The 14738-nt window shown below is 37.8% G+C and overlaps 1 protein-coding gene across 1 annotated transcript; it reads right to left on the reverse strand.

The window, feature by feature from the left end:
• Positions 1–12052: 12052 nt before the first annotated feature.
• fzd8a (frizzled class receptor 8a) lies at positions 12053–14674 on the reverse strand. The gene has a single exon (XM_062992044.1). It carries the CDS (start codon positions 14249–14251, stop codon positions 12509–12511), a length of 1743 nt encoding a protein of 580 aa, XP_062848114.1. The 5' UTR covers positions 14252–14674; the 3' UTR covers positions 12053–12508.
• Positions 14675–14738: the final 64 nt, after the last annotated feature.

Genomic DNA, 14738 nt, shown 5'->3' on the forward strand with positions numbered 1-14738 from the left:
CTATATATTTATGTAGAAGCTGTCTGGTGTATAACTGTGAGTAAATACATAAAATAAATCTAAAACATTAAAGGTTTATTATGAAATATTGATTATTGTTAACTGATTTTTTACTAAGGTAACAAATTTTGCCTTTTGCCAAGGTTCAATCTCTCTGTGCCATTGCTTTTAAGCTCGACCACCCCTTGTGCAGTCGCCCCTGCTCGATCATTTGTCTCCCCTACGTACCCCGCCAATCATGTCTGTATGGGTGCCCAGCCAGTCAAGAGATGAGATTTTAATTCACACATTGGACAACTCCAAGGCGTAAAGTGACCGGAGGCAAGGATCAAACCCAGGCCCTCAGGACCTTCCTGTGTGGCACCCACTCTATCAAGTATGCCACTGTGCCACCACAGTTCTGACTTTACTACTACCCATGAAAGCTCAGCTGTGACCTTCACCATCCATCCACCTGTTACTTCTGTTTGTATTAGCCAGCCTATCAAACTACACAAAGACTGCCCTTGACCTCCTCTGACCTGGCTTATAGCGTCAGAGGTGAGAGGTCATTCTAAAAGAAGGTTTGTTGTCAGGTTTAAGCTGGCGCACATTTATTTCCATGTACAGTCATCTGAGAACAATAAGGGTGAGCTCAGAAAGTTCTCTTTAAAACTGCTAGCATATATTATACCAGAAAAAAAAATTCAGCAATAAGCATGATCTTCTTTAACAGCCTCTGCAACTCTTCTTTCATTTGTGGTTAGTAATTAGTATAGCTAGGTTTCCATTAAGATAGTTCATCTGTCCAGTAGAGAGCAGCTGGGTTTTATCCTGTGGTAGAGCAATTAGCGCTGAAGCTGGGAATTTATGGAGGTGGATTGTCACAATATACTGAAAAGACTGGAGAGATCTGAGACCAGCTCATTAGAACTTCTCCAAGCACTCAAAATAGTGCAGCTCAGTGCAGTGAAGTACAAGTGTGATTCCAGTAGAGCGTCCAGATACCAACTTCTACTAGTACATTCACTGTGACAGTAAAATGTTACCAACAATCTTTATCTTCTTGTGTCTGGTTGCTAACATTGGACTGTGGTTGCTAGAATTGGCACTGCAATTTTTTGGGGGTGGTCCTAAAGTTTTGGCTCATCAGTCTTGGAATACTTTGTTGATTAATTAAGTAAAATCTTTTACAGGTTTTTACTGTTTATTTTTTATTTTTCGTATTATCATGTTTTGTTGTTGATCTTAAATCAGTCAGTGTGACAAATATGTAACAAAATTGGGACAATTAGTTATTAGTTTACAACATTCTTCACCCACCTAGTACTAACACATAATTTAGGACCTCCAACCCCAATCAATGATTACAAGAATTATTTATGCCATTATTTATCATATACACATATGGGCAGCATGGTGGCTAAGTGGGTGGCACTGTCGCCTCAACAGGGTTCGATCCCCAGGAGGGGCGGTTCGGGTCCTTACTGTGTAAAGTTTGCATGTTTTTCCCGTGTCTGTGTGGGTTTCCTCCGGGTGCTCCGGTTTCCTTTCACAGTCCAAAGACATGCAAGTGAGGTAAATTGGAGACACTAAATTGTCCAGGACTGTGTTTGATATAACCTTGTGTGAACTGATGAGCCTTGTGTAATGAGTAACTACCATTCCTGTCATGAATGTAACCAAAGTGTAAAACATGATGTTAACATCCTAATAAACAATCATATACATATATTTACAGATTATAAAACAGTTTTCTGATTGCTGACTTTTATATCAATATTTTAAAGGGTGCATAAGCATTTCATGGATATAATTCACCTTTAACACCTTTATGGTATGTAAAATTATTTCTTAAAAGGAATAACCTGTGCAGCACCAACGATATCATATTAAGCTTATCTTTCTTGGCAGAAAATCATGCAATAAAACTGAATCCATCAACTGTTAACAAATTCTATTCTATGCATTGTCTCTTAAACCAGCAATTTGAAAAATGCACAGTAGAGGTTTGAACCAACACATTTTTGGGAAAGATGAGGTAAAAACTAAAATTACATTTCCAATACTCTGGGTGTTATTGTCCCCAATCACCAGTAGGTGGGAGCAGCGTCTCGTTGCAGCGAAAAACGCTCATTTGTGAGTAGTATTGTTATTCTATTTTAAATCCCCCCGGTTCATGAAATTATATCTTATATGAAACCGGTCCGTGGTGCAAAAAAGGTTGGGGACCGCTGTTTTAAATCTTTCAGCTAATTTTAAAATAAGGCAAATACCACAAAAACACACTGCAGCCTTTAAATGATCATTTCATTTATTGAAATTTACTAAAACCTAAATCACCCATCTGAAATTCTCTCAACCTAATAACTGGTTGTGCCACCCTTGACAATAACAACTGCAATCAAATGTAAATTAAACTTTTACACTGTATAGTAATTTTGGCGCACTCTTCTTTGCTAAAGTGCTTTAATGCAGCTACATTGGAGGGTTTCCAAGCATGAGCGGTCATTTAAAGGTCTTGCCACAGCATCTCAATGAGATTCAGGTCAGGTCTTTGACTCGGTCAATCCAAAACCTTTATTTTGTTTCTGCTGAGGCATTCAGAGGTAAACTTGCTTGTGTGCTTCGGATCATTGACCTGCTGCACCATTTGTGCTTCCATCAATAATGAAAAGTTATTCAAGTTCTACAGAAGCAAAGCAGCCCCAAACTATAACACTTCTTATGACGAAATGTAGTATCAGCCTTACAGTAGATGTAAAGGTACCCATATCCCAATAACGGATCCCCCTTTTTCAAATACGGCCTGGTTTTAAAAGCCATGAAAATGCATTTTTATTTCAATAAATTAACTCATCATTTAAAACAGGATTTTTGTGTTTAATATAAATGATTCCTGTGTGAAAGCTTTACATTTCAAGATTAATTTGTATGTAATTAATCTAGCCATCTATGTTATGTCTCTGTTCTGACAGCTGTCAGCTGTGTTTGCAGAATTACCAGTTTGATGTAAGCATTCAAATGTGACCATTCTCCAAATGTACAGAGTATTAAAGCATTAAATATTTATAATAATCATTATTTACTTATTAGGATTTGAACATCATGTTTTACACTTTGGTTACATTCATGACAGAAACGGTAGTTACTCATTACACAAGATTCATCAGTTAACAAGTTTAAACTCAAACACAGTCATGGCCAATTTTGTATCTCCAGTTCACCTCATTTGCACGTCTTTGGACTGTGGGAGGAAACCGGAGCTCCGAAAGGCAAATTATCAGGAACATTTATTTAACTTAATAATATATGTAAAATGAAATATTATATGTATAATCTATGTAACAAAACATTAAACATTTATAATAATTATAATTTAACTAATAAACCTAAAGCAGGAAATTGTCGGGCTGATTTCCTCTAGTAAAACTGCAATGCTGCCCTCTGGTGTCTGAAACACAGAAACACTCAGGAAAGCTTACTGTTACATTTAAATCCTTAACGGTACACTAGTATTTTTTGTTGTTTTTCTATTGTAAACAATGTAGTAATAGTTAAAAATCTAAATAAAATGGAATTGTTTAAATAAAGCTTGCCATACGTTTATAGTGAGACTAAGAAAACAGAGAAAACTGGCTCATTTTCTGTTCCTATTTCTAATTCTACAGTGTGCAACAGCGTGCCTTTACATATCCCTCGCTAAAAAACCAGACACGAAAACAGCCCAAAAACATTTGAGTACTAAAATAACTAAAATTGACAATTACAATATACAAGGTGTCTTAAAAATGAAAACGGTTTTGGGACACACGCTGTGAGGGAATGGGGGAACCCTGTTAGGCAAAGTCACCAACATGGTGGTCATCTTTATAACGCAATTTTAGATTCAACTTTAGTTTTTCAAATGGGAAGGTAGGAGTAACCAATCAAACTACTAAAGAATTTCACCTGACAAACAATGGTGTGCCTCATGCTAATGTTACTTTATTCATTCTCATGATCACGTCAACAGTGATTTCATGTACATTCAGATAATTGCCCATAAGGTCTGAAGAATGTGTTCAGTTTGCTGTCCATCATTTTCAGGTGTTAATTATACCCTGTTCTTTTTTCTAATGGAACAATCATGAAAACACCTGCCTGAATGCTAGCACAAGCGTCAAGAATTCTGTCTTTAAGATGAACAACATTCTGTATCTTTAATAAAGTAAACAAGTGTCTTTACATGACTCCACAGGTAGAAATCCAAAAGGCTTAAACCCGGAGAATGTGATGGCCATGGCCACTTAATTGTCCCCCTACACCCAATCCACTTTTGTGGAAACTGCACATCAAGATCTCTAACAAAGTGTCGAAAATGAGGCATAATGAAAAAATTTTCCATCTTCTAAAGCAGCCTTTCTCAACCGGGGTGCCGCGCTTCGTCACAGGTGCCGTCAAAAATATTCTAATAGTGATGAGTCGTTCGCGAACGATCCGATTCTATTGAATGGCTCTTTAAAATGAACAAAAGGAACCGAGTCGTGCCACACACACACACAAACTCAAAAGAAGCTTTAACGGCATGACAAATAAGGACATTCGTATTGCCGAAGCAAGTTACAGAGAAATAATAAAAATAACAGTAAGAAAGAACAAATGTAGAAAAGTTACATGTGCAAAAATATAAAATAGAATAAAATAATAATAAAAACAGTGCAAAATATTAACAATAAAAATTATAATATTTACATTAATGAGGTTGTAGTAACGATCAGTTAATGTGCGCACACACAGAGAGAGAGAGACTGATCGTTGTAAACTGATTACTGTAAATATTATAATTTTGTTATTATTTTGCACTGTTTTTATTAATATAATAATTTTTTTGCACTTGTAACTGTTTTAGTAAGTAAGTAATTTATTTATAAAGCATATTTACATTCAAAGTGCTGTTTTGTATATATTTGTTCTTTCTTACTGTTATTTTTATTATTTCTCTGTAACTTGCTTTGGCAATATGAATGTCTTTATTTGTCATGCCAATAAAGCTTCTTTTGAGTTTGAGTTGAGAGAGCCGTAACCGAGCTACAGAGAGAACATGCAGAAAAGCAGTGCTCTTATAATGACAAATAATTGAGAAATAAACTAACTTGTTTAATTATGTTAAATCTGATTCGTTCATGGCTTGAACTGAGCTTTTCGAGCGTAACTTACATCAAGAACAAGTACAGGGAGCGACTGAGGGCTCTGGACCAGGGGCTCCGTGTCTGCCTCTCATCCATCCCTGCCAGAATAGGGTGAATGTGTGCATCAGGTTTCCCATTAAAAGTAAGTCACGTTTACCCCTCCCTCCCTAAATGGCACCTTATGGTGTGTGTGTGTGCGTGTGTGTTAGCAGTCCGAGGGATGTTTTTTGTAAGTAAGTTTTTTAATACATTTTAGACTGGGGTGACTTGAAATTTTGCATACTTTTAAAGGGTGCCGTGACTGAAAAAAGGTTGAGAAACACTGTTCTAAAATCAATAAAGGGAGCATATATTTATCTAACAACCTTGTGTTATAGTCTGCTTTTAATGTTTTGTAAATGAAGAACGGTCCAGTAATTCAGGTTTTCTGCACACCACACCACATTATAACTTTAGGTGAGGCAACCATGTTAGATAAATCAGTCCAGTGAGGGTTTGTGTCCGTGATTCAGTACTAGTAATTTTGTTTCTTCAGCACCTGATAGAGAAAACAAAGGTTTCCATCCTCGTCAGGTGTTGAACCATCTGAATTTTGTAAGGGTGTCATTTATGGGTAGACAAAATTCACTTAATTGAGGCATGACTAACACCACATTCCAGAGACAGACGATGAGTGCTACATTGTGGACTTGCTAAACAAAGCCAGAACAGCAGTTGCTGTTGCTACATTCATAGCGGTTTTTGGTCGCCAGCTTTGGTTTATTGACAACAGAATGTTTTTCAAAGAATTTAGCAAGAGGCTTGGCAAATGCACTGTGGGTAATGAGAGGACTGTTTGGGTGGCGTTGGTTGAAATATTTTGCAATTATGTGTGCTTTGTTCAGTGGAATATATTCAGTGGACAATCAACATATTCTACTTGGGATACTGACATCCTTTACCATCCATCTAATGTACAGGTGAAAAATCACTGTCTAACATTAAGAATTAATAAAGTTACATTATGATAAATCATACCATTGTTTTTCAGGTAAAATTCTCAACCAGTTTGATGGCCAGCATGGTGAAAAACGGCCACCATGTTAGTGACATGGCCTGACAGGGTTTACCCTTCCCCCACAGTTTGTCTAAAATTGGATCACTGTCTACCACTGTCTTATTTTTAAGGCATTTTGTATAAAACTAAGCAGAAATGCTAACTAATCAACTGAAATTAAAAAGTGAATTATAATGACATTGAAATTATTCATTTATTTTATAAGGAGATGAGTGTGTGTTTATTATATCTTATTACATCACAATGTGCTACCTTGGAATTTTGTATTTCTGTTTCCACATCGAAAGTTATTCAAGTTAATTTTATTTACCAGTTCCTGTAATAGATATTTTTTTCCCTGATTAATATCCTCATGGCTCGGCCATCCAGTTTAAAGAGACGGCCCAATCTTAGCAAGGTGTTAGTGGTGCTACACACTTTACATCTTGATAATGTAGATAAAGCCACTGATATTTTTTCTGTCCTTCTCTTAACTTGTGCCTTTCCACAACTTTATCACAAAACCCTTGTGAAAGCCCCTTTCTAACCACGTGAATTTTTATGTTACCCTGCACTATTGTTTTACTGATAGAGCTGATAGACATATCATGAAAGACTTGCAACTGTGGTTTGAACAGGTGCTTTGACCAATAATTAACCTAGGAGCTTAAGAATTATGTAACCAAAAATGTATGTATGTGTCACAATAATAAGTACAGTGGTACCTTAAAACTCGTTTAAAGACGTTAAGTTTCAAGGTAATTTTTTTCCCATAAGAACGTATGGGAAACCTGTTAATGTGTTTCATGGTCCCATGGAACTGCATATATTTTATAGTTTAATGTTATATAAAACCCCATACAGTATCATAAAAAACAGCTAAATGCCATGATGATATTTTACCATGCTCAAATGATGATAAAAACCAAACATGTGGGTGCTTTTTAGTGACTGCTTTTCAGTTTCAGTAAATGTAAGTAGGAATGCAGGTCTGAAATTCTATTACCAACAATTCATTCATGTGGCAAATGTTGTTTACAATCACCAAACCAATCTTTTAGCTTTTAACTAATTCTGATCTGGAGTTATTCTGGAGTTATTGGAGTAAAAAGTCCATGTTGGTCTTCAAACACACAAAAAAACAGATTATATTGCAAAAAAAATATATGTACGATAAATTATTTGTACTTTATCGTGTCATTATTCAATACATTTGTGCCTTTTTGGCTCTAAAGCTCTGTCAGACTCTGTCCATACGCATAACATTTACCCCTCCCCCATTTCTTTAAATCAGTCTGTGCAAAAATAGCAAACTGAATCACTGAGTAAAAACAAGTCAGAGACGACTCTTTTCAAACGAATTGTTCATTGGAATCAAATCAGGGAGCTGTGCTTTTATCTATTGTAAAGATTCATTCGTTTTGCTCACTCATGTTTCATTATGGTGTCATGTGTAAACAACTCCATGAATCATGATCCAGAGATTCACTCGTGATTCAGGCCTTGAAAAACAGCTGTATAAACCAATCAGAGCTTCTGAATTTAGGTTGTGGGTGGAATTTGTTTGGATTTCTCCACTGTATGTCATTTAGGTTAGTTGGCAATGAAAAACTCGTTTTATTTGTTGTAGAAGTTTAAGTGACAGCTTAGTTAACGAATTACCAATTTCAGCTTTTTACTGTGAAAGCCCAGAGGTTAGTTAAGTGGACAAACAGTTGGAAATGGATTTAAATAATCTGGAAATTTTCTGGAAACATACAAGATGGCCGCCAAGAAGAAAAACAAGTGGATTATATCCCTAATGGAACAACACACGGATATACGTAGATGGTCTCAATTTGAAGAAGAGAAACTCAGGTAGGCAGCTGTTATGATTTTATGCTGCTGTGTGGTTGTTCTGGGTCGCGGTGCTGCTGTTTACCATGTGCTTTCATTTTGCAAAGATAGCAAAGCATTATCAAATACTGAACTTTTTTCATTTATTGAAAGTTAAACGGTCAGCATATTTGTGCTTGTGAGATTCTGCTGGTTTGTTTAATATAAACATTGTCAATATTGATACTTTTGATGCGCTGAACAAAGCCACAGTCGCACACGTAGAGTTTAAGGAAAACATAAAGTTTAGGGGTACACATTTCTCGATGGAGGGCGTCGAATTTCAAAGATTTCAAGTGTAGGGGACGTCGAGTTACAAGGTACCACTGTATATCATGATCAGGGTTGGCATGAGGTTACAGCCTCCCAAAAAAACAAGGTAGGAATACACCGTCAAAATGGCACCAATGTACTGCAAGGCATCACACCTATTATTTACTTACTTACACTTGTAAGGATAGGCAATTCACCTACTGGCATGTTTTGGTATGTGTGAGGAAACTAAAGAACCTAATGAAAACCCAACTGAACAGTGAACAGAGATGAAGTTTGACTCCCAGTCCTTACAAGCCTTGAGCTGAGACTCCCACACTATCTGCTCTGTCATTTTACTGGCCTCTTCAGGGTGCAAATAAACTAATAAAAAAACAACTACAATAGTAATAATAATAAAAATAATCACAATAATAATAACAGTGGTTTTTTTTTGTGTTTTATGACACCATATTGACATGAATAATCTTGGCAGTGTTTACTGTAGTTAACAATATTAACCGTTAGATGGCGCCATGTGTCCATTTATCTTATTCTAAAAACTTTCCAATCCATCACGGGGCACAAACTGGATATTTAGACTCATTTATACATATACACCCATATTTTTTACAGTTTAAAAATATGTCCTGTGCGAAACACATACCCTGTTCAATCTGACGCTAAGGCAAAGTGGTTGTTTTCTGAAGCTGTGCAGATAAAACCTCAGCCAAAGTGCATAATACAAAATATGCAAAGCACAATGATAAGTGTAAAGAACAGTGATAAGCAGTACCATTCAGGAGCAGTGTTTTTCAGTGCTCATAAATGACTCCTGCCCTGCACTGTTTACTTAAACCCATAGTACTAATCTGTTTGTCGACTGGGCTGCAAAAGTGGACAGACGTTGGACTTTAGGGTCGCCTGCATGTATGCATATTTATTTTAGGCCTTAGGTTGTGACCAACGAACTTATATAAGAGTTCAGAAACATGCAAAACACCTAAACATTTTCACAATCAAGCTTACAATAAAATGCCTTTTTTAAACTTTGAAATACTGTATTATTAAAATTACTAGTAAATGTAAATATGCTGTACTATAACAAAGTCTTTAAACAAAAGGAATAAGTTATTCCAGGTATCTGGAATCCGGTGCTGACTAACTAAATAGTTTAATAGGTTCTGGGTCAAGATAAAGTTTTATATATAGTGTAGCGTTTATTGTTTAACACACTTAGCTTAGGCTTTACTGATTCACTGATGAGTCACTGAGTACGGAGTACTGTATGGTGATGATGCCAGACCAGGGCTAAAAACTGAGTAAATAATTAGCTTAATTATTACATGATACACTTCATAGTGGAATCTATTCAATGTAAGTTTTTATCTTAACCCAGAATGTTAGACATAAATTAATTTCAGCTTAAAATAATAAGCACCACATAAAAAATGCAAAATAAAACAAGCAAATGAAAACATAAAAAGCAATGCTTTTCTTTTTAAAAGCTCTTATTTTGCATTGTTTTGGAATCTAAATTAGTGCCAAACACTTTCTATTATATTAATGTAGTGATTATTTAGTAATGACAACATTTTAAAAAATGTATTTACATATTTACATTTTGCAAGATTTTTGTAGTGCAAGTGCTGTGCTATGAGTGCATATTTTAGATTTAGGTCACAACAGAAAAGTCACTTTAGTTATAGAATTACAGTTAAATAAGAACAGCAAGTTGCACATGTAGCCATTTGGTAAACAATAATATTAAGTGACTTATATTAGTGATGGCGTATTATCTATGCAAATGGGTTATGAGGGTTCAGGGACCCGCCAGTGACAACTTAGTGGTGGGACTTGAACCAGCAAACTTTCTTATCATTGGTATCACTGGAAAACACTCATTGTAAACAGATTTTATCCTCAATGTACTGCACAAAAGATATGTCAGTTTTTTAAAACAATAAAAAGTAGATTTTTGTACTCTATAAACTATAAAAGAAAAACTAAATTAAATGTTGAACTTTCATTTAAATTGTACCAAACCTGAAATGTGTACTGGTAAACCTATTTTAATACACATGGTGATAATGTGTGGTTTAATGGGCCAATTTAAAAAGGAAGTCTTATTATGTGATCATGTGATTATGTGTAGAATTGCAATTTGGAAAGTGCTGTATCAGTGTACAGTATTTTAAAATAATACTTTTTCACCTCTTTAAAATCAACACAATTATAACACGACCAGGGATTGTGAAATCTGGGTAGTGTATAAATTGAACTTTTCAAATTGTTTCAAAATAATAATTTAATTTTATTTGATTTTAACCTTACCTACTACCAATATTGAGCCTGCAATATGTGTTTATACACCTATATTATTCATATTAATATTAATTAATTGGTCTAGCTGGGTGTTTTCAGTTTGTGCCCATATTTTATCTGTATTAATCATTATTATTTATTATTGTATTATTTATTTATTATAATAATTCACTTTTGTAACCTGATTTAGTTAGTTTGTTAATTTGCTTATTAGTTAAGTATGGTGTATTACAGCAGCAAATGTGCAATAATGAAAGCTGAAGGGAACTCTATTTAATACTAGCTAACGACAAAAACATTGATTTTTGTTCTAACTATAAAACTAGTATATTGTCAGACCTTTTAGAAACAAGTAAACTATAATGCATAAAATCTGTAAATAGTGTTTTATTTTAAGCTTATGTCTGATAACCATATTCAACCTTACATCTACTGTTACACATAATTGTAATTAAATGGCCAGGCTGGTTGTTTTCCAGCTGTGTTCCCAGTTTTCTCCTTTTATAAAACACAAATTTAAAATGTATTAAGTATTTTACGAGCAGATTAGTTTATTTAATTGTTTAAAAATATAAAATGTGCCGGATTATGAAAGCAGGAGGATTGAAAACACAAGTCTAAATGAAAAGCCTGTTAACGGCTTAAACTATTTCAGTCTGGATCAGATTGCACCAAGCAAGACAAACCAGATAACAGTTTTACTTTGCATTAGATCTACAATTTCTAATGAAGCGCTTTGAGCATGAATTCAGATCTGTCAGAGCTCACAATGATGTGAGATTAGGTAAAGGGACCACCTGTAGGCACCCTATTCACTGGCATTTCAAATTAACCTACATCATTAATAAAGCAGGCTAGGCTTAAATGAGACATTTCAACAGCATGCTGGAAATTCAAACAGTTGCAAAAACGTATCAGAGGGCCCCCCCGAGTGCCAACTTTCAATAACGTCGATCAAAAGCACAAGGACGATAAATTTACCGTCCCTTTGCTTTGATGGATGGTACTGAAAGACAGTAGGTGCATCAGTAGTGAAGAAATAAAGTTGACACCTTTATGTAAGACTTTAAAGAAAGATCAAAGTTTCAGCCTGGATGAAAAGCGCCCGCTTCCCTGCATTTAAACCCTATTCACTCGGTCCTCTTTTAGCAAATTAAGTGGCCAGCACAACAATGATGGAGCTTCTCCCACTCAAGCGGATCGCCTCTAATTAGAGCTTCTTTTTACAAGACCAGTACAAAACATCTATTGCATAAAATCAATACGCTCAACTGAAAAAAACAAATTAAATAAAAAGGAACCCGGACACTTCTCTGTGTCATTTGAGAGAGAAAAAAAAGAAATGCAAAGTTAAAGTGATTTTAAATTTTCTCAAAAATATTTTATTTTTAAAATAGAAGCAATATTTTGTTCTCATCAATGATCATCTACACTATGTACAAATTTACAATAATTTTATAAACTTTTTTCAATATACAAAATTTACAAGTTTGTACATCATCATATAAATACAACTTTCTCACAATTATAAAAACGACAACCCGTAGAAATATTTGGGCACTAAGACTTAAGGCTTATTCAAGAGCATATTTGATAATTCTGATTGTCCAGATTTAAAAAAGTTAAGACAGAAAAGTCCTTAAATGCTAAGAGAAGCTTTGTCAGCACCAGTCAGGACAATACCATGAGCCTAATTCATCCTTAATTGCATGTCATGTCCATATCAATAGAAATGCAGGGAAAATAAATCAGGCACGAGGGTCCAATTGTTTCAGCCAGTCTCTCCGCTGTGCATGCTTAACAGAAACCCATCAGCAGTCCATTTGTATGCTAATGCATGTGTGAAAAGCAACTGGTCCAACAACCTCCACTAGACCCGAGACAAAGGCATTTGTTTGGCGCAGGACACTGAGCTAGCCGTCCCTGAGCGCCAAGTCAGCCCTGCACTAACATCGCTGTACGCCGTACTGCTTGCACCCTTGCCTGACCAGCGACAGCGACAACAGCGTGTACACAGTGCCCGCCAGGACTCTAAAGTCTTCCCAGACCATACCCAAACTCCTGATGTGATGCCCACAGCGAGGCACATGAAGTACTTAAGCATAAACACGGCATAATCGGGTCTTTCGGCATCTCGCCCACGATCCAGAGAGCACGCACAGTTATGCGCCGCCTCCCATCGCTGCCGGTTGTGTTGCTCGTAAAAGTAGCAAGCTACAATCACAGCTGCGGGGACTGTGTACAGTACAGTGAAAACTCCGATTCGAATCATGAGCTTCTCCAGCTTGTCCGTTTTGGTGCCACCTTGCTTAATGACGCTGCGGATTCTAAAAAGTGAGACAAATCCGGCTAGCAGAAACATGGCGCCAATGCACAAATATATAAGCAACGGGGCAAGCACGAAACCCCGCAGATTGTCCAGGTTCTGGTTGCCAACATAACATATTCCCGCTACTGGATCTCCGTCGACAGAGCTGAGTGCTAACACTGCTATGGACTTCATGCTCGGGATGAGCCAGGCAGCCAGATGGAAGTATTGCGAGTAGCTTGCGATGGCTTCATTGCCCCACTTCATTCCAGCTGCTAGAAACCACGTGAGTGACAGAATCACCCACCAGATTGAGCTTGCCATTCCGAAGAAGTAGATTAGAAGAAAAACAACAGTGCATAGTGCAGGTCCGGTGGTCTCATAGTGGACGTGTTCGACGTCGTGCTCCCGGCTGCAGGCTACTCGCTCATGGCCTGCGATCAGTCTCACGATGTAGCCCACCGAGACAAACATGTAGCACGCTGACAGGAAGATGATGGGTCGTTCTGGATACTTGAAGCGCTCCATGTCAATCAGGAATGTCGCCACTGTAGTGAAGGTACTTACAAAGCACAAAATGGACCACAAGCCTATCCAGAAAGCAGTAAACGCACGCTCATCTGGAGTAAAAAATGGATTGTGGCATGGCATGGCACAATTCGGCGTACGCCCAGTCTTTACCCGGTTGTACAACGGGTGTCTTTCGTTGCTCACCCGGACCATAGGTGCACGGCACTGGCAGCCAGCCTCACACGGCTGCTGTGCAGGTTTGCGTTTTGGGCTTCCACTTCGCGAGCCCCCGGAACCACCGTGGGTCCTGCCCGGGTAGCCCGTCGGCTTGGGGAGGACAGGCGCTGCTGTAGTGGTGTCTGTCCGGTTATAGTCCATGCATAAAGTGTCTGGGTTACCCTGTGCAGGTAGGAGCTCACAGCGCATACGGTCCGGCCATGGAAAGCCATACTGGCGCATAAGGGGGGCGCAGCCAGCCCTGGCACGCTCGCAGACGCTCCTGCACGGTGGAAGAGGTTTCTTATAATCCTCCAAGCAGATCGGTGTGTACATGCTGCACAGGAAGAACCGTAGATCAGCCGAACATTGTATCTCCACCAGTGGCCAAAATTGGTGGACCTCAAGACCTGCTTCATCTTGGGTGTCGTGGTTGAACTGGTTTGGCATGTAGGTATAGTTGTAGCCAATTCCTTTGCAAAGAGGAACAGAAATCTCCTGGCAGGTGAGCTCCTTAGCTGTTGTGCCAAGCTTCACAAGCGTAAGAAGCAGGTACATGCCCGACAGGTAGCGCTCCATCCTGCACAGTCCGAGTGCGTATTACAGCTTTAATGACAACAGTGCAGTCCGGCTGTCTGTAGATGTGTCCGTAATAAAAACAGTCCTGTTAAATGTCCAAGCACGGACCCATTTTGCCCTCGACACGCCTGTGCAACCGCGAGTCCAGACGCGCACTTATTTTATAATAGTAATAATAATAACGAACCAGTGCGCGGTGCCCAAACCAATATGGCTGAGAATACGCGCCAGTCCTGTCCGTCTCTCCTCTTTATCCTCGCGTTTTCTACACACTCGCTGTTTTTCCTTCACCTCTCAGTTTAAACCTCGCTCCCGGTTCAGCGCTGCGGGAAGGAAAACTTGTTTACACGCAGAAATCCCGGGTAAGAAATCCGCTCTCTGAATAACATTCACATAACCCGACTCCGATTCACAAAGCTCCTTTTCTTCTGCACATACAAAATCAGTCCAGATTAGCGGGACGCACAGCTTTATATAGGGCAAGCCG

This window comes from Trichomycterus rosablanca, chromosome 3, assembly GCF_030014385.1.
Source record: "Trichomycterus rosablanca isolate fTriRos1 chromosome 3, fTriRos1.hap1, whole genome shotgun sequence".
NCBI classification, from domain to species: Eukaryota; Metazoa; Chordata; class Actinopteri; order Siluriformes; family Trichomycteridae; genus Trichomycterus; species Trichomycterus rosablanca.

Bases quoted from the DNA above. Each gene is read 5' to 3' on its own strand.
- fzd8a (XM_062992044.1), bottom strand. From the start codon at position 14,251: ATGGAGCGCTACCTGTCGGGCATGTACCTGCTTCTTACGCTTGTGAAG.